Source organism: Scaptodrosophila lebanonensis, unplaced genomic scaffold, assembly GCF_003285725.1.
Source record: "Scaptodrosophila lebanonensis strain 11010-0011.00,11010-0021.00 unplaced genomic scaffold, SlebRS2 tig00000113-arrow-arrow-pilon, whole genome shotgun sequence".
NCBI classification, from domain to species: Eukaryota; Metazoa; Arthropoda; class Insecta; order Diptera; family Drosophilidae; genus Scaptodrosophila; species Scaptodrosophila lebanonensis.
The window spans coordinates 471,838-491,835 of record NW_022060575.1 but is presented as its reverse complement, the minus strand read 5'-3'; the positions used below and the strand labels follow the sequence as shown (position 1 = coordinate 491,835).

The following is a 19,998-nucleotide window of genomic DNA, read 5'->3' as shown; positions in this document are numbered from 1 at the left end:
TAAGGCATCGCATTATTGAAGTGAAACTTCTTATGCGAGGGTTTTGTCTGCTGGATCGGCGATCTTTTCTGTGAAAGTGAAATTATGAATGTATGTAAAAATGAATGTAAATAAAAATTATCCCTCACCACATAGGAAAGTGTGTACCCACAAACTTTCGTTTTTTTTAATATTTAATCGAAGACAATTTTTGATTACATTCAAGAAGTTGTACTCGTATACATACATATGTAAATATTCTTGATCAACATCGGGATGCGATTCGATTTAGGCAAGCTCAGCTAACTTCATAAATCCTATGAAGCAGCTGTTTTAAAAAAATTATTATTATTTTCGATTAGAGTAGTTTGTCAAAATTTCTTGTCCAATTGACATGACAACAACCAGAGCTAGCTTATAATCTGTACGTAATCTTTTAAAAGATTTGTTGACTTTTTAAAAGCTACGTCCGAAACCCGCCACTTAATCGATTTATCGAGTCGACTTAAAATCGTGCATCGTCTCTGCGCCATTTAACTGCCATCACTACGTTAAATTCCTCTAACATAAACAATCGTCAAAAATTCTGCTGCGTACACGGAAAAGTCTCTAGCAGAGTAACGTTACAACGCGGCTTTTTTTTAATCCTCCAGCTTAATTGACAACATCTTCCATAGTTATAATACGGGAAGCGAAAGTGAAAACGATGGAGCTGGAAATAGCAGGACAGGCCACAGCCTGTAAGCGACAAAAACGAAATACACTAGACGACGAGGACGTCACAATGCTCGTTGGGTAAGCTTAAGCTTGTGTTAGACAAATGCGATTTATACATTGCATCAATGATCGATTTTTGTTGTCTTATTGCACATGTTCGTAACAAAATGCAGTGTGGAGGCAGAGGAAACGCTACAGACGACTGAAACTACATGCGATAGTAAGACTAGTCTCAGCAAAATGTGCGAGAAAAACGATTTATCGGGGAACCATACACAATTCGCTGAAACCAATGAAATAAATACTGATAAAATCGCTGAAACTGCCACAACTAGTGAAAATAATGTAGCAAAACGCTTCGCCAGCGAGGATTCCTGTTTTTTGCCTTCACCACAAAGGACTGCTGACGCAAATACCGTGGACAATCCAACCTCCTTCAGCGGCGAAAAGCTGGGTGATACAAATCCATTTATGGAGTACCGGTTATCAGCCGCTGCTGCAAGAGAGGTAATCTCGGGCTCGCGCTCCATAAGCGCTCAACTCAGCCCTGACAGTGATGATGACGTTGACGCTGAAGGTGCTGGTGCCGAAGCCAATGCTGCTTGCGGCCGTACCCCCAGCCCCGCCTTAGCTTTAGACAGTGATAGTAATGATGGGGCCGTCGATGGAAATTCTTCAAACACTGATAATGTTGCCAGTATTCAAACATCACCGTCTTTCAATCACCGAAACATACCGCCCACACGATCGTATCGTCGCATTAACATAGAGCTATCTATGTCATCTACATCTGATTCCAACTCGTTAATAACTGACAATGTTAACGCTGCCGTTGATGCTGAGCGCGACGACTCTGAAATCGATGGTGATGACGCGGAAAGTGCAGCAGAGAATGATAATGATTTTAGCCCGGAAGAGGAGAATAGTTCCAATGCCAGTGATTTCTTTATACCACATTATTACTCGGATGGAATTGATACTGATGCCGAATCAGAAAGTAATGAGGTAGGTTCTGAAGGTTTATGATTGCAGTGTTGATATTTTGAATAATTACCCCGTAGGAGGAGGCTTATGAAGAAGTCAACCTCGAGGAAGTCGAATCGTCTGTAAACGAGATCTTACGCAGATCAAAGCCCTCGTATAATTGGAACTTGACTGCAGAACTCATGCACCGCGAGAACAATATTGTCAATCGCATTGGCTGGCGCGGAGGTCATACCTCGGCAAACGCCTTTGGCCGAGGCTACTACAGCTCACTACAAGCCGTTGAACGCTTAGCCCTTACCTCCACGTTACTTCGTCATAGAAGTTGTGTGAACAGTTTAAACTTTAATCGTGGTGGCGATCTAATTTGTTCCGGTTCCGATGATCTGCTTATCGTTATATGGGACTGGGCGAAGAACAAAATACGCCACTGTTTTAAATCCGGCCACACGTTAAATGTGTTTCAAACAAAGTTTATTGACAGTACCGGCTGCTTAGATATTATTTCCAGCAGTCGCGACGGTCAGGTCAGGCGTGCGGTCATACCGCCCTCTGGTGATTGCCCGAAGCCAACGCGTCTGTACTCGCACAGCGAAGCAGTGCATAAGATTGTCGTTGTGCCAAACACTCGGTATGAGATTATGAGCGCAGGCGAGGATGCTGCCGTCAAGCACTTTGACCTGCGAACAAGCGAATCTCCAACCACCCTCCTGCGTTGCTGCAGCTCGGGTCGCAGTGAAGGGCGTGTACGACTGTTTAGTATATCCCACCATCCATATGCCCCAGAGTTCTGCATTAGCGGCTGTGATGACAAATTGCGCGTTTACGATAAACGCAAGTGCGGTAAGCCTGTACACGAGATGACACCAGCTGTTCTCGCGGATGTAAGTAGATAGCTCTTAATAAGACTTTTTTAAAACCAAAAAACGGCTTATTTAATCTATTAAATCGTACCTCCTATTTGCAGACTAAAATAACACACATTACTTGTGCCGTCTATAATCATAGCGGTAGTGAGATTCTGGCTTCGTACAGTGATGCTGGCATTTATCTGTTCGACAGCCGTAATTATACGAGCGGCGAGTTTCTACACTGCTACGAGGGTCATGTGTAAGTAAATGCAATCTAGCCACCTATCACTTCATACTCACTCAGTTACTTCTGCAGCAATAGTCGTACTATTAAGGGTGTAAACTTTTTTGGACCCCGCTCTGAGTACATTGTTAGTGGCAGCGATTGTGGACATGTGTTCTTCTGGGATAAAAATACCGAATCAATCGTAAACTTTGTGAAAGGAGACCATTCCGGTATAGTCAACTGCTTGGAGCCCCATCCATGGGCACCTGTATTGGCAACTTCGGGCTTAGATTACAATGTCAAAATCTGGACTCCTACCTTTGAGCCTGTGAGTATGGAGATAACATATTCGCCACTCTGAGGCTTTTTACAATTTTTCATTTTTAGCTTGAACCAAAACCGGATAAGTTGAAGGAAACGCTGCTCCGTAATTTCCAACATAACATGTCAGGGCCGCGTGACTTTGACATTAATCAGTTTCATTATTTTATACGACAGTTTCTGCAAGGCAATCCCTCAGATTATGAGCGTCCGCGTCGTAATCGCGAACGTGCTGATCCCGAATCAGTAGACGAGCATCGACAGCAGCCGGAAAATAATACGAATAGCAGCAGTCAAAGTGCCAACAGCCAGCGTACCTCCGGCACTGAGAACGCTCGTGCGAATATTGTTGGTAGACACCGAGATGGGAACAGTTCTGATGGTACAGACGATGATCCCAATCTGGAGACGTTGCATTGTCGCACGCAATAAGTGTTAGGCAGTAGCAATCCAAAGTTAATTTAGATTTAAACTTTTAGGCGTGATCGACTTGAAAAGTCGCCAGCAAATTGTTAAGTTGTCCAATAGTTTTAATCTTTTATTTCTGTTTAATGAGGAGTGCTGCATATGCTGCATATATTTGCTGTGCTCCCAATTTTTCTTGAAAATTTCAGTTCTTTTATAGATGATGAACAGCTGTGAATGAATTAACCCCGATTACTGTAATAATACAAAATGTTTCACGATTTATGTAAACACAAATGCTATTTAGAATGTTTCCTAAACACAAACACACGTGAACACACTTATTATATTACGAATAAATAAAAAGTGTGTACCGCATCAGTCGTTGGTTTGGCAGATAAGCGCAACACTACGCTTCACCCAATGCGTTGCTTTCGCGTGTGTATTTAAAAGCAGTGGCACCACATAGTTTGTCGAATGACCCGTCGTCGAGAGTGTTCCCTTGCGCTCAGCTGTTTTGTAGAGCGGGCAGCGATACCGTGTTCCTTCCAGCAGATCCAGAATGAGAACGGGCTTAAAGTATATGACGGGCATCGCGTAGATAAGAACCTTGGGAAACTGTTCTACTAACATATTGTCGTGCCACTCCCAACGCGCACCTTCCAAAAAGAGACCGTTGCAGTACACACCATCGTCAGGTGGTGTCGACTTGTGGTCTACCTTTAGCACCTCATAGTCAAAGGTCAGCGTATCGATGGGTATCCTATATTTACGCGCAAAATTCTGCATGGCGCCGGTGAGAAAAGCCTGGGTGAAGAAGAAACCCGATAGCCAGAACGTGGGTGGTTTTCCATGGTGATGCCAATTATGTAGCCAGTTCAGTCGCTTGTACAAATCCTGAACGTAAGAGCCCAGCGGCTTAAGGCACGGGTATGACTTGGACATCCACTTAATTGGAATGCGGTTGAACTTCATAGCCGTCATCACATTTTCCAGTTCTGGTGTCATTACAATAATGCCCTTTATGGCCATAGCTAAGTCGCGACAAGAAGATCGAATTTCCTTTTGAAGCTTAAGAAACCTTTCCATTTCTTGAACAACTACCGTATTCATGGACTCATTGTAGTCGACAGGATATTTCTCGGCTGCTGCCTCAATGTCCATATCAGGCGGCATATCATTTTCAATTTGTTTAATTGTTTCCAGTACTTGTTGCTCAGGACTAATTCCAGCTCCTGCGGTGCCCGCGGCTTCGCTACCCAGCAATAATATCATGGAGTCTAGCAGTGTCTTGGTTGTTTGCAGATCACGTGTTATGCCAGAATTGGCGTGCAACCCGTAAACTTCCGGCGGGGCCAGAGATGGTATGTTTTCTTCTAAATACCGCAGGATCTCCCGATGCTCCGTCTTGCGCGGCAGTATATAGCGGTCGTCTGTGGCAAAACGATAGCGATTATCGGCAACCACCTGGGGATTAACATAGTCCGCGAGTATTGTGACTATAGCCCGTCGATCCCAATTGTCTGTAACTCTACCTCCGTAATTGCACTCGGCCGTCAAATAGGAGATTGCCTCATATGGCACATGCTCATATTGATTTAGCAGCATCTAAGAGAGAGAGGGAGAGAGAGGATACACTGGATAAGCAGGAAGTGAACGCGAATTTGTGCGACTATACGTACATGCAGCTGTAGAACGGAAATTTGCAAATCGGACTCATTAAAACCGTAAGCAATGTTCCACCCCAGAGGTCCATATTTTCGACGTTCTTGCACAACAGCATGGAAGAAACAAATGCCAAACAATAGGCGCGTGAATGCGCGATCCTGTTTGGCACAGCCGGTATAGAATTCATATTCGTTAATCGGTTCCGAGTTGTATGAGCGCGAGAGGTTCTCTCTGAGTCCCGTTGGGGGCTCATTTGTCATTTTTACACCATTTTGGAGTATAGTTACAGGAAATTGAGGCGTAGGATATGCAGTCAACCACATTCGAAAGTTTGCTGCAATGGAGAATAGATTAGAGCATTTCTTAAAAGCTGCTTTTACGTACGTGTCGTATTAAACGTATCCATGTTCTCCCATAGATACTCCAAGGTTGGCATCCACGAGGCAGCCAAATGGCAGTTCTGCAGGCATACCCAATATCCCATTTCCTGCGCGTTCTTAATTAATCCAGCCGCAATTGGGCCCTGACCCTGGCCCAAAGATATGCTCTGGAATGTCTCCTCCTGTCCCATTTTTTCCGCGAATGCCAGCAATGAGCCCAAAGGATCAGCGCCGGGTGATAAAATAAAAATCAAAGGCGTGAGCGCAGTGGAATCGGCGTAAGACTTTGAGATATCGAATTCGGGAGGTGTCACATATTGGTCGCCTATAGTAGCCGCTATAAAGTTGCGCACAGCCAGGAAAACCGAGTCTGGTCGCATGGCTTTTAACACTATGATCTTTTCAAAAGCAGTGGTCTTATCATGCCATGGGGCTGGCAAAGGTTGCAGCTCAGGCGACGAATGGTCATAAATGGCCTGCCAAGCTGGTAGATCCTTTCTGAAGGCGTCGACAATGCCACGCAGCTCCCTTAACTCCTCCAAACGAAGTACATTCAACCAGACCGTCTCTGTTATCCAGCTTGGATCGGGATTCGGAGGTACATTGGTTGACTCCTTCGCATTGGTGACTAAGTGACCAAGGTGACGCATTTCGATCTGGCCAGTGCCCAGCAGAATTCGTGCTGTCAAAATGAAGGAGAAGAGTAGCTTGTCCTTCTCAAAAATAGATCGGCAGACATTGCTATACAGATTCTTCGTAAAGCCATCGACGAGAAATTTGATGCGACGTGGCAGATCTTTCGATTTGTTTGCTGTCTCAATGGAGTACATATAGAGGTTTATATACCAGTTCAGTGAGAACTGGTACATGGGATCAATATTTGGCAGATCAGTGATTGAATAATATAGAATAGACGAGTGCACAGCTACCGGCTTATAGTTTAATCGAAAAGCCTCGATCTTGGCAGATGTCTCCTTGGCCGTCTCCTGCTTTTCCACTATGTCTTTTGAGAGCGTTTTAGATTCGGCAAGTATCTGTATAGCCGCCTCATTTTCCAATATATCACCTTCGCTCGAACTCAATGTTTTCAATATCATGTTCTCTGCATCGCGCAAAGCTCCTTTGTTCGCCGCTGCTTCTGTGGTGAGCGTTATACGCAATTCCTGAAGATCAGGTCGTTCTTTGGCTACGACAATGCTAAGCAATTGGTCCTCGAGCGCGTTTTGTGTTAGTGCAAAATTAATAACTGTCACCTTATTGAAGGTTTCAGGTAGAAAGTGCGGATTTCGAAGATTGCACGTCATGTACAACCGGAAGTTTGCTGAGACCGGCACAACATTCTCACCCAAGCTGATGTGTTTTACGCCACCCTGAATGAATGTCTGGTGCATCAGTATAGGATCAAGTGGCACTTCAAGTTCCTCCTGTACGTTTTCAATAATGATTGGTGTGCCGTACTCCATGGCCTCCGCAATGACCTTCATATAGTTGCCCTGATTAAACTTGACACAGTTAAGGCGGTTCTTGCGCTCCATGTTCTTCAGCCAGTTATTCGCTTGTCCTTGGGGATCTATGAACAAGCTATATCGGCTAGAATTTGCCGAGATAATTGCATTTTCACTAGAGAATTCATCGTTAGGTAACCCATCCAGTTGCCAGTTCTGTATAGTGACCTCAAGCCCAAGCACTGCCGAAATGGAATAGGTCTTTGAACAGGGAATTTGCAGAGTCTGACATTTCTTGAACCAATCGCGCACGCAGTCACTGCGGAATTGCAGATTCACAGCAGACAAATAGGCTATGATGCCGCAAGAGATCAACACATCACCGGGTAAGTGGTCATAGAGGTCCTGTAAATCTTCGGCTGCCTGGTTCCAGCGGGACTTCTCACCCCCCAAGCCGCCGATTAAGGCCTCCGCACGCAACAGCTTATTACGGCAGAGCTCTGCATGATCCTCAGTCTTTTTCATTTCGGCATTGGCCTTATCCAGCTCAACGTTTAGCAAGGCAACTTTTTCCTCCAGCGCTGCGGCCAAGGCTCGTTTCTCTGCCAGGAAACTCATGGTATCGGAATACTCTTTTTCGGCGGCAGCCAGTTTTGCCTTCTTTGGCGCCACAACCTTAGCCACATTATCATATAGATCCATAGCAATAATCCACTGGCACAAGCCCTTGGCTGCACTTGACGCTTTTGCAACTACCTTGGGATCGAAATCTTTGTTTGGTATAAATTCTTTGCGTATGCGTTTCATAATTTCCACCGGTATATTATCCTTGTCAAACTCCTTGAGAGCGGGCAGGAAGTTCATGTCGCCTAGTACACGCTTACTGGGTCCCCAGTAATCATTGACCATTTTGCCGGTTGACGGATCGGGAATACGTTCCGGTGGTAGCCCTTTAATAACACAAACAGCCGCCATAACCAGTTTAATAACCGGAGGCGGATTTTTCATCGACTTTACAAGTGTAATGTCGGCTGGTTTTAGAGTGTTAAGCGCGGCCAAGGCATCTTCCAGCACAGGAATGGCCTTAGCCAAGTCTTTCTCGCATTCGTTCTTGAGCACTTGCGCAGCCTCCGCCTGCACTGATGCAACCTCCTCATCTCGCTTCACCTGCTCAGCAGCAGCGCTCGCTGCCAATGTTTCCGTGTTGATTTCCAGCATCATTTTACGCGAAGCCTCTGCCAAGGCCACCAATTTGGGCTGCAAAGCCGCTAGATCACGTTGCATTATGGAGATTGCTGCCGCAGCATTGGCCAGTGTATCAAGGCCTCCAATATAACGCATTTTAGCTAACATGGTCTCCTCCTGCTTCATCTTGATCAACGTTTGGAATGATCTAATAAGTTCTATAAAGGAGGCATTTGTCTGATAGATGTAGCGATTCGAAAGCTGGCAGAAGGATCTCGTGACCTTTGCTGCGGTTGTGTGGAAATATTGGCAGGTGTCCACAATAGCCATCTTGATTTCCTCTGAGGGAACATTAACGTCCACAAGCGACATTTTAGCTATCATCATGAGGGCCTCCTCTGGCCAACTGTCATACCAATCGATGGTGCAGCAGTTCACGAGCGATGGATAAAGCCGAACTCGTGTGCGCAACGCGTCGCCAATGGGCGAAAAGCTAAGCACCATATGCAGCTTTTGTTTACATCGATTCACAAAAAATGAGAAGACTTGCAGTGGCGAAATGTCAATATTGCGATTTCCGCCCTGTGCGGCCAGACGAACCATTTCCAACACTTCCTGCTTCTCGTCTATAGGAAAGATGTTAGGTACCTCTCCCTGATTTAACAGACAATCGATGTCCTGCAGAAACAGTTCCATTTTGATTTGGTTTTCCGTCATGAGGAATGTGGTGTGCTTGTTATTGCCACCAGCCTCTTTGAGGATAATTTTAACATCATCATGCCATTCGTTGGGCCCATAGCTTTTGGTAATTTCCGGCTGAAAGAATGATGTTTGCACCATGTTGGTGGCTAACTTGGTTAGGGACTGTCTTCCCGAACCACCAAGACCGATTAGCAGGGCACTTGCGCCCTGAATGGAGATAATGCGACAGATGCGGTTAAGATGCTGTAGCGCAAATGTAAACAACGTGATATCCATTTTAGATCGGCGCGTGGAGTTGTAGTCATCGAGGCTGGCCATGGACAGCTTAAAGAACACCTCCATGCTGGGCACTTCCTCGTAGCGACGCTCGTCCGGCACACTGTCCTCGTCAAAATAGACACCAAAGAACAAACGGTTGGCCGCCTCAATGGTAAATACCTGCTCGTCACCCACCTGTGTGCAATACCGATCGAATATCGACTCGACCTTATCCTTAAAGTTGGCCTTCAGACATTCGTTAAGCTTGTCGAACATCCACTTGCGATCGGTTTCATCAACCAGTCGGTCGTAAAAAACGCGCATAGCTTCATGGTACCACACGCGTACTAGTATCTTTTTGTCGTTTACGGATTCCTTTCGCACCAACGTACAGCCGGTAACAACGCGTGAAATGTCGCGCAGATTGAAAATATAATGTGATTTGGCGGGCGTGGCTCTAATTTCGGATTGCACACTTTTGTAAATGCTCTGAGTAGCGCTGATAATCTGATTTGTAACTACATAGACGTCCTGAGCATGTCCAGAACGCCTGAAACCATTTAGCGCGACATTCAGGAATATACGGAACATGGTGTCATCGCTAAACGTATTAATGGAGTACACGTGGAAGTGGTTGAGGAAGCGTGCATAAACATCCTGTCGACTTCCACCAGGCAGACCACAGGCACACATTATGAGAACGTTGTTTATATAAATCTTGGAGCTGTCCCTTAAATCGTACACATGGCCATAATCAAAATATTGACGCAGTAGCTCCAAGGGAGGCTGTGCGCCGTATTGCTCCTTTACCGGCATATTCATGTCGTCAACGAACAACACGCTCTCCATGCCTTTGGGCGGACCATAAATGCCTCGTTTCCACTTCACCAGTTTCGAAATAAGCAGATCTTGCGTCTGGTTTGCTGTAATCATTACCGTAAAGGTAATAAATCCTGTTTCGTACACCTCGGTGTCAAGCTTATTCATGAGGTAGTTTTGGATATAAACGCTTTTGCCGGTACCCGTAGGACCCACCAGCAACATACGCTTCTTGTGATGAACATGCATTTTTAGGAGGTGCACATACCGTGCCGTGTCTACTGTAGGAACAATCACTCCTGACTTGGTTTCTTCCACATCCATGCGCTTGGCCAGCTCTGGCCAATATCGCCAAGTGCCGCGCTGCTTAAACACGTACACATAGTCAACCAAGAGACCTTCTATTGGGGGGGTAACTTCCATTTTTCCCAGCGATTCTGGAGGCTCTGATGTTTCGCTATCATATATCTAGATAATAAACAAATTTAAAGGCTTTTCATTTAGCCAAATTACATTACCCACGTTTCTTAAAAAAGCATCGAACTTTTCGCGAGAAGACGTGTCCAAGACTCCCCCAACGCCCCAAACGAGTGCGAACAAAATGGAGGCTTGTATATATTGCTGAATATACTTTTGATATTCTTCTGGATTTTCCTCAATTGCCTCATCCAGAAGCATATCAATGAGGTCGAATGTAGTCATCAGGCAGTTGAACTCTCCCGGCTTAACATACTGAGTGCAGTATCGTCGCACAAATGTTTGACACTACAAAAGAGTATATGAACAATAAATTGGATTGCCATCATTTTCTGGACTTACCGGCACTAGCAGCCATTTCAACATGGCCATCATATACTCAATATTCTCCTCGTCCGCCCATCTTGGGTCTGCTTTTTTTAGCCAGCTATTTGCAAATGAGCGCCAGCCCAAGGTCGTGGGCTCCATGTAGATCATTCCGCAACGTGAAACAGTGGCAGGTGAGGCTTGGGCCAGATCCATTACTTCAAACACCATTGACATTTCGTGCGTCATTGTGATCACTTCACCGGAGGTCAAACAGAGCTTCTTGTTGTCATCGAGCACAGTATTCATGTTCTCAATCCACACTGCATCAACAGGTCCATCAAAAATCACCTAATAAAGTAATTACTACAATAAATAGTTAAAGTTATCTAATGGTGGCATACCCATTTGCGGTCCGGCGTTGGAGTCATGGCAAAATCACGAAAGATTTTTGCAACGAGCCCATCCGTCCATTCATACGATATGGGATCAAAGGAGCCGTACAGTTGATTCATTGTTATTGACTTGGGGTTCATAATTCCCATTTCTACGTGCTGAAAGTAGCTGCTCTTCGACGGGGCCTTTATCTTAAGAGCTGACATCACCTTGGCCAAAACTTGGAGAGTTTTACTCTTGCCCGCCAGGGGCTCACCAACTAACATGAATCCATGCCGTACGATGATCATCTCGTATGTCTGAATTACCTTTGTAAGAAAACTTTGCGCCGGCTCTAGCACCTCCTCTTGGCAGACGCGTAAGAACTCAGCTTCAATTAGAGTGTAATCAATGTAGGGCAGCTTAATACCGGGAAAGATATCCGAGATAATACCCTCAAAGAGTGGTACATCGAAGGAAAGAAATTTGGGTAAATTCACATCAATTAGACTTCGCAGCAATAAAATATCTTCCACCTCATCAGGAAATTGTTTCTTAATATTGCCGCACGCAGAGAGAACAGTTTTCACCGCTCGCATACCGTAATCATAATGGTTTTGGCTGGACAACTGTTCTGAACATAGCCGATATGTGGTCACAATCTTCACAGCTAATTTGCGAGCATCCACAAAACCGTACGAATACAGGGATATTTCACCAATCATGGCATAGTCTGGCACCATCATGGCTACCGAACGGAATAGCACCTTTAAATTATCCGGCAATTCCGAGCGCCCTGCGTATCCGGGATTCATCGTGATACATACGTATACCGCCGGATTGAGCAACAGTTCCGTCCCCTCAAACATGAACTTCGTCACGTTGGCTCGCACGGCCTGTATAATAAGCAAGATTTGCTGAGCTACCACCGACAACACCTCCAATTCAATACGGTTGAACTCATCGAAACACGCCCAGGCACCGCAAGAAGCAAGTCCCTTGAAGAACTTCCCCATTGCCTTGTAATCCAAGCCATCCGAGCAGTTGAACACCTTACACTGTACGGCCAGCGCCTTCGCCAAATCCTTTGTCGTCTCAGTTTTGCCTGTTCCCGCCGGGCCCTCTGGGGCTCCGTTAAGATGAAGCTAAAAACGTAATATATTTTTTAAGTTTTTTTAAACACAAGAGTTGGAAGTAATTACCTGGTACGCGCCAACTAGTGTACGATAGCATCGATCGGTCAGAGGCGTGATCACCAAACGATCCGAATTGCCTAGATACTCGTTGGCAAATGGCACAGTAGCATTGATGATACGGACCAGGGTCTTCGAATCCTCCCAGTAGTAGCGCATTTGTGCAAGCCACTGGAAATCGTATTCGCTGTTGATCTTCAGACGTATCAGCTCCTCTGTCACATCCTTTGCATGCACATCGATCACAATTAACGATTTAATGGTGATGCGATTTAAATTGCTAATTTTTGTGGATCGCACCAGGGCTACAATGTCGTTAAGCTCCTTGGTGAGGTCTTGGAAGAAGTTAGTGATCACCGTCTGGTTGCCTCCATAGGTCCGACGCAGGCAGCTGTGAACACGCGATGCCCAAAATACCTGTGAAATGGCCAACACAACCATCTGGGGCCAGTGCAGCACCCACTCGTGCCGCTTGACCTTGGGATAGTGATTGAATGAGAGCTCATTTTGATTACGCACTGCCTTGAGCATTTCATCTTCCACTCCAATTAGCCACTTTTCCACACTGCCACCAGCCGCAGCAGTCGACACCTCGTCAATGAAATCGATCTTCTCTTTGTCACTACTGTACATAGCCAGCACATTCTTCGCTTCATCGAACTCTAAGCTGTTTATGCCTTCGAAGCATTTGCTCAGATGGGGAAGCACACGCAATGGATCCTTAGTTTCTGACAAAATTTCAAGCATTTCGTCGTTGGCCAAGAAGAAAAATCGTGGAAAGAACAGTCGCTTCTTCTCCAAATAATTGCTTACACCTGTTGTAATGTCCTCTAACAATTCGTTGGCTTTTTGTAAAGACTCAAGCAGTCCAGCGGCAGGTGCCGTCTCCATGACCAGCGGTTGACGCAATACTAGGCCCATATTACGATTATATGTCTGCTCTACAATAGTAAACAGCCGGCCCTCCTCCGGCATCTGGGCTACAATGTCTTTCGACGAGAATATAGGCAATAGATACAAAAAGTTTGCTTGTACCTTGCCCCATTGGTCAAGTGTTTCATTCACTCTCATGATCTTCTCGTACCACGCTCGCACCTCCTCCTCACAAGGTTTCATGAAAGCGGATCCACGCATGGCAAGTGTCTTCAGTATATGATCGTCAAGTAGCGCCTGTATATCATCTAAACTGGAAAGTATTGTGACTCCCGTTTCCTTATAAGGACCCGTTGGGAACACCTTATTCTCCCATTCCTTAATCATAGCCTGCAAGCTATTCCATAGTTGAAGCTCCTTATTTGCACTTATGCTAATGATTTCGAACTGGTCCAATATATCGTCAAGACCTGCGTTCAAAATCTTACGCAGCGTAGTACCGGCATCAGGAGTTATATCAAAACCGGCGATTTCAGACATCTCTTTCCAATGACGCTTACGTAAAGCCGGATTACACATTGTGTTGACAATGAAAACACCCGTGGTAAAATCTTTAATTGATTGAATCATCGAAGTGCATAAACGCAGTGGTACGGGGTGTTTTTCAGGGTCAGGATCTTCGGTTTGCCCCTGTGGATAGAAGAAAACTTGTATTATACAAATATATTATTAGCTCTTTACCGACCTTAAATTTGCAAACAGGATTCTCAATAAGATCCTGTTTAATTTTTATGCGATAATACTTCTGGTTCTTTTGAAATTCCTTCAGATAATTGTCTGTGGTTGATTCCACAAACTTTGGCTCTAGATACTCAAATGGCCCATCCTGCCAAACATTTAAATAACGTTGCCAATCGATACAGCATCTGCAAGCAATAAATGTAAATAAATGGTTCGATTATACACATACAATATAATTTCTATGTACTTCATTAGTTCTGCAAATGGGTAGACGAAGCCTTTAATTACTTCCAATGTTGGATACTCGGTCTGAGCTATTTTAAACAATTTTTCTTCTTTGTTTATCCAGGCCACATAGTCGTCAAAAGTTTTCAACTGATCGATAAAATTCTGTAATATTATGTAGGAATCACGGAACTTCTCAGGCCGACTCATATCATCAATTATGGCTAGTTTCGGGAGAATCTGTTCAATGTCTTCGTTCAATTTCTTGACCACCTCTTGCAAGTGCTCTTCGAACAAGAATTTGTAATGTTCCTGCTGTGATGCATTATAATCACATATCTCATTTATATCCTTTATCCAATTGATGGTTTTGATGGTTAAGTCGAAGTGATATTGAGACATCTCCGTCAGCTCTACGATATTGGTGCCCACTTGTAGGCAGTACTGAATACGATCTGTCAGCTCAAATATCTTCTCCTTTTTAACATAGATCATATAGTCGGCACTCTCAAGCAACTCCTCCGTTGATTTGGGAATTTCCAGAGCCCTAAATTTAATTTTCTCGAACTCTTCGCAGATCTCCTCCTCGGCCTTTATGTGCTCACGCACAACGACTTCCGTTATTATGGCTATCAGGCTTTCCGCCAGACCACGTAAACTAACAATGGCCGGTTCATTACTTATAACAGCAATCTCAAAGTAGTCTGTTTGGGGTTCGCTGCGTAGCATATTGATAAACTCGTAATAAACATCGATCCGTTCAAAATACTCCTCAAATTTGTGCGGTTCCTCCAAGAAGAGAGTCAGCTCATCCCGTTCATCCGACGAGTATAGCTTGAAATATTTAGTACGATATTGCTCAATGTATTCGGTTAGCTGGCTGTATGTTTTAATTATAATATTCTGAACCTTATTAATAACCTCCCTGAGGTAGTTTTCATTCATTTCGATTTTTAGATAATCGTTACTTTGTGTGTATAATGCCGATGCATCTACTTGTGACTGCAGGGCCTCCATGCGGTAGCCAAGCATAGAAATTTCCGTGGCGATTTCAGCAAAAGTTCGCAATATGTTATAAATATTCGGACGTATATCGAGGTCAGCGGTAATTTCACTAAATTCCAATGCCATGCGAAACACTGGCATTGTACGTGTGCTACCGCAAATACGGAACATTTCCTCGAATGTCCGTATTTTCAAATTGTTCAACTCGCGATTCATCAGACCCTCCAGTGCTGGATATGCGCGCTTCCACATATACGAGGGCATCACACGCTTTCGCATCATTTTACGTAGCACCAAACCCAACTTTGTATACCAATTCCAGCGAAGAAAAGTGCTGACTTTATCCAGCTGGTTTTGAATAAACTTGCGATAAAATTTATAGGAGAGCACCTCGCGCCCTCCCAACCCAAGCTGCTGTTGCTGACCGCCCATACTGCTAGTGTAATTGAATTCGCAAGCGAATTTCGGCAATTCAGCTACCGATATGCTCAAGATAACCCGCATGGGCATCTGAAGTATAAGCAGCTTTTGCGCGATTTTTCGTCGATTCTCCAGATAGGTCTTATAATTGGCCGTACGTCCAGGCAACTTGAAGCGATAGTCGGTACGCGGCAAATCAAACGCTGTGGGATCTTCGTCAGAGAACTCTGGATGCAGCAGTATGTTCTTCATGCTATAGATTTTCATCAGTCTATCGTACTCATTGTGCACTTCCTTCATATATTCACTTACGAGCTCCGGATACTTTCGTTTCAGGCGTTCTGAAGCAAAACTCAGGATCTTGGCCTCGGTCTTGCGCAGCATGGGAGGCACCACAATCTTACGTACTTCACGGCGCAAGTTATCGACGTAATGCGATTGTGGCAGCAGACGCATGTCCGGCTCCGGTTGCCAATGATTTCTGGCTATCTTAACTTTGATATCGGCCGCCTTTTGCTTGAGAAAGGTGTAATGGCGTCTTTCGTGTACATCAGAAATACGAAACTTGAGCAAAGGATTTTGCATGTACGGCTCATTATCATATTTTGATATGTCTGCGGGCGGACGATGCATCCGCTCCAGCTTGCGACTGAACATGGTGCACAATTTTCGCCGATGGCCTAGACGATATGTGGTTTAAGTATAGCGCCGCTGAAGGTAGGTTTATTTAAGTTAAGCCACCAACATGCAGTGTTTTAAGCAATCTCTACCTGAAAATTTCCAATTTTTCAGTCGCTAAGGCAACTGTTTGTGTACATATATATTTTTTGGTTTTAGGTTCGTTCGGAGACGTTTTGTTTATTTGAATTGGAGTTGTTTACCAGTGCCATTGGTTGTTACGGATCAATGGACACCCCCACATAATTCACATAATTTCGCAGAAAAAATCGTTACATACAGATGTAAACATTTTATTTTATTGACTCAATCGAAAATGGCATAATTATATAACAACTCTTTGCAACGGCTCATCGTAGTTATTAACAATAATTACAAAATGAATCTATAACTTCTCTTAAACTGCATTCAAATATAAGTATTCCAAAAAAAATCACTAAATTGTTAATCAAAAACAGCCTTAAGTTTATGCAGATAAAATAACGACGAGAACTCAGCGCATGAGAGAAGTGCGACAGGGCGCGAGAGAAACCCAGATTGGTCTTCACGATGCACGCATAAAAAGTATTCAATAAGATTACAAACATTTATGAGCGTTATCAACAATAGTTTCATATAAAAGAAATTGCACGTGTTTGATTATTACGATGCTTTTAGGTACGTTTAAGCGTTTTCATATTCTTTTTGTTTTTTGTTATTTGTAATTAACTACAATACATATTTAATGGTATATGTATTAGTTGTATAATTTAATATAATTCTAGATATTTAGTAAGATATATATATATATATATATATATATATATATATATATATATATATATATATATATATATATATATATTTATATATATTTGCAGCATTAAATATAATATTGAACGGCAACATTCCAATTGCAATTATGATTGACTCTAATTGGAGTTCATTGGTCGTTAAAAAGTTAACATTGACGACGATACTGTTCCAGCTGGCGATTGTATTTGCTCCACTTGTTATCTTTCGAACTGTAATACGTATTCTTTTAGAGGACCAGGTAAATTTAAACGGTTTACGTTTTGCGCCAGTTTGCGATTTACTGCCTCATAAATGGCCATACGAGCTAGCTGCTTTAAACTGCGCGGCTTGCGATACAGCGTCGAGATCAGAGCCATTAATTGTTCAGTTTTCTTGCTCGGCACTTGGGCGACATAGAAATTGTGCAGGGACTTGAGGCAATTATAGAGCGGTTCATGCTGCATTGTCAAATAGAAGAGATGTATAATGCGCGTAAACGTCAAATGCGGATCGTTAAGTATAAATTCTTTTTTCGTTATCAATATAATGTAGTAAAAAAGTAGATAGCGTGAGTTTGTGCGAAACGAGTTGCGAAATGTATTATCGCCAAGTGCTGCAGCAGCACCTCCACCACCCAACGCCTCGCCATAACTGGCGATTTCGCTCGAGAATATTGCAATACCGGGCGTTGTCTTGCTGCTTAGCACAATGTTAGGATCGGCGCCATATTGTATCAATACCAACGTCAATTCATAAATACATTGCATATCGTGGCAGGTGCGCACATTCTGCACCATATCCATAACCGCCTGCAGTATGTGCTGATATGTTTTATTACAGTCCAAGCCATGCTGCAGCAGCAGCAGCAATATGTTCTTGATAAAGTCAAAGTTTGTGCGCTTCTGTGCATCACAATTAAGCGTAAAGTTTTCACTAACGGTAAACACGAGTACGTGCAAAGGCTTGAGGTTGGCACGATACGAACAGTTTGCATTCGCGCCGTGCTCAAGTAAAATGCGAAAGCAGTTGAGGTAACAAACCTGTAGGCAAGGGAAAAGAAGGGAAAATACCAATGAGTTAGGCCTCAAAATTGATATGCCATTTATATACCTTCATTGAATGTGTAAAATGATGCAAATGGTCCTTGTTTATCAATGGCACCAACAATACCATAATTGGTACAGAGCCATCTCTTCCGACAATGTTGGGATCACCTATGCGTGCGACATGATATTATTAGTGGCAGTGACAATTTGAAGCATGACTATGCATTTGCATACCATCCTCTTTTATAAGCATGTTCAGAAGTTCATAGCAAACTTCCCAGTCGCGCAAATGACGAAAGACACAGGCCATAGCGCTATTGCCTGCCTGATTAATGGATTGCTTGGCGCCATTTTGCAGCAGAAAGCGCACCAGGTGCAAAACATCCCATTTGCTCCATTTGTCGTACCCATAACGCGCTTCCTCGAGCGCATAGCGAACAATCAGAGCGTGCAATGGTGTATTGCCCAGCGAATCGGGAGCATTTATGAGCTCTTTACAGCCGCGCTCCAGCAAGATGCGCAGTGTCGCCAGTGTATCATCGGCAGATTTGCGGGCTGCAAAAATTACTGAAAAAAAATTGTATTCCATTAAGTTTTTTCGCCTGAATAAGCTGTGGCATATATGTATACTCGAACTTACCCACATGTAGCAGGGTCATTTGTTGCGTACATGTACGTACTGTAGTCACGGCACCATGTTGGATGAGTAGCTCAAGGAAACGACCATCATGCAGTACCGCATGATGTATGGGAGCGTATTCGTCCATGATTAGGTTTATCTCCTCGGAACGCGTGACAACCAGCTGTTGTACGCAATTCCAGGCGCCTCGCTCGCATGCCAAATGCAGTAGAGGTTTCTTGGCGCGAAACGGTATCCATGGCTCCTCCATCTTTTGTGTTAGCATGTTCAGCACGTTGTACTGATCACCGTCGATAGCATAACATAGGGCGTTTTGCAATTTGGTATTCAAGCGCTCGCTTACATCATCCACATTATTTCCATGCCATTTCCCACTTTCCTCGCAGTTGTGTGAATGTGCGCCAGGGAAGCACATGCGAGTGTCCGCGTCAATTCGAGCGCCATGGCGCAACAAGAGCTCCACACACTCCTCGTAGCCCTTAAGGCAGGCAATGTGCAAAGGCAGGGAGCAGGGCGCCCGGTTAACGTCGGGACGATGGCGATGCAGAAGCCATTTCGTAAGATCGATGTGGTTCAGGCCCACACTACGCTGCAATATGTTGTAACCACAGTCATCGTGTATCACCAAGATGTTCTCATGCTTGGGTATCTGAACCAATAGACTCTCGAGTGTTTGTAGCGATACTTTCGGATTGGCCCTTAAAATCTCGAAGAGCGTTTGTATCTTCTCTTCCGTCGCCTTCGACACCTTGTGCTCGCGATGTGAGAGCAAAGCAGATCCTGACCGAAAAACTTGACTTACGGACCCGCCCATGGCAGTCTGTCTCTCGCGTTCGATTGTATCGTTGTTGCTGTCAGCTAGCCAATACTGTGGCTATGGCTGCATATTTGTCGCTGCGACGCAGTTTTTGTTTTAGATTGTTGTACAGACCAATAAACAATAGCTGTCTAAAACAAATCAATACGCACTTTAGCACATTTGCTCAACTAAACACTTGACAGCGCTCCATGTACTGCATATTATTTAACCATGTACAAGTGCTACATAGTCGCATCCACTTTTAAGTGCCTGTACGCAATAAATAGGTTTTAAACATATTTCCAAGATATTTTTATGGACCTCGACCACTTAAGATTTTTCTTACGTTTAGCCTGTTCTTCTTCTTGCCTCCAAATCTGTGTATCACAGCTGCTGTCGCGTTTTCCTCTTTGACGATTACACAAAGGTTAGGCCTCCAATCGATAAATTTTATATCAATAACGATTCCCACTCTGTTCTTTTGTTGGCGCGTAAAAGCCCCACGG

General features: G+C 44.1%; 3 protein-coding genes across 3 annotated transcripts; 1 reads left to right on the top strand and 2 right to left on the bottom strand.

The window, feature by feature from the left end:
* Positions 1 to 316: 316 nt before the first annotated feature.
* Positions 317 to 3,826, top strand: LOC115628298 (DDB1- and CUL4-associated factor 8). The gene is made up of 7 exons (XM_030524346.1): positions 317 to 596; positions 657 to 774; positions 870 to 1,701; positions 1,758 to 2,564; positions 2,648 to 2,790; positions 2,848 to 3,085; positions 3,145 to 3,826. The coding sequence occupies exons 2-7, from the start codon at positions 686 to 688 to the stop codon at positions 3,508 to 3,510; spliced, it is 2,475 nt and encodes an 824-aa protein (XP_030380206.1). The 5' UTR covers positions 317 to 596; positions 657 to 685; the 3' UTR covers positions 3,511 to 3,826.
* LOC115628297 (dynein heavy chain 12, axonemal) lies at positions 3,757 to 16,212 on the bottom strand. The gene is made up of 9 exons (XM_030524345.1): positions 14,153 to 16,212; positions 13,910 to 14,090; positions 12,301 to 13,854; positions 11,128 to 12,243; positions 10,760 to 11,074; positions 10,463 to 10,705; positions 5,536 to 10,408; positions 5,166 to 5,485; positions 3,757 to 5,091 (listed from the first exon to the last, which is right to left on the bottom strand). Exons 1-9 carry the CDS (start codon positions 16,210 to 16,212, stop codon positions 3,862 to 3,864), a joined length of 11,892 nt encoding a protein of 3,963 aa, XP_030380205.1. The 3' UTR covers positions 3,757 to 3,861.
* An 883-nt stretch (positions 16,213 to 17,095) lies between these two features.
* On the bottom strand, positions 17,096 to 19,801 carry LOC115628278 (ankyrin-1). Its single transcript, XM_030524307.1, has 4 exons — positions 18,694 to 19,801; positions 18,288 to 18,620; positions 18,118 to 18,221; positions 17,096 to 18,047 (listed from the first exon to the last, which is right to left on the bottom strand). The coding sequence occupies exons 1-4, from the start codon at positions 19,505 to 19,507 to the stop codon at positions 17,226 to 17,228; spliced, it is 2,073 nt and encodes a 690-aa protein (XP_030380167.1). The 5' UTR covers positions 19,508 to 19,801; the 3' UTR covers positions 17,096 to 17,225.
* Between the last annotated feature and the right edge of the window lie 197 nt (positions 19,802 to 19,998).

Excerpts from the sequence above, each read along its gene's own strand:
- LOC115628298 (XM_030524346.1), top strand. The coding sequence starts at position 686 with ATGGAGCTGGAAATAGCAGGACAGGCCACAGCCTGTAAGCGACAAAAA. Across the intron at positions 775-869 it reads GACGTCACAATGCTCGTTGG|TGTGGAGGCAGAGGAAACGC; the intron begins GTAAGCTTAAGC and ends AACAAAATGCAG. Across the intron at positions 2,791-2,847 it reads CACTGCTACGAGGGTCATGT|CAATAGTCGTACTATTAAGG; the intron begins GTAAGTAAATGC and ends TTACTTCTGCAG.
- LOC115628297 (XM_030524345.1), bottom strand. The coding sequence starts at position 16,212 with ATGTTCAGTCGCAAGCTGGAGCGGATGCATCGTCCGCCCGCAGACATA. Across the intron at positions 12,244-12,300 it reads CACTAGTTGGCGCGTACCAG|CTTCATCTTAACGGAGCCCC; the intron begins GTAATTACTTCC and ends TTACGTTTTTAG. Across the intron at positions 10,409-10,462 it reads TCGATGCTTTTTTAAGAAAC|ATATATGATAGCGAAACATC; the intron begins GTGGGTAATGTA and ends TTTATTATCTAG.
- LOC115628278 (XM_030524307.1), bottom strand. The coding sequence starts at position 19,507 with ATGGGCGGGTCCGTAAGTCAAGTTTTTCGGTCAGGATCTGCTTTGCTC. Across the intron at positions 18,621-18,693 it reads AATGACCCTGCTACATGTGG|TAATTTTTGCAGCCCGCAAA; the intron begins GTAAGTTCGAGT and ends ATTTTTTTTCAG. Across the intron at positions 18,222-18,287 it reads CATGCTTATAAAAGAGGATG|GTGATCCCAACATTGTCGGA; the intron begins GTATGCAAATGC and ends TCGCACGCATAG.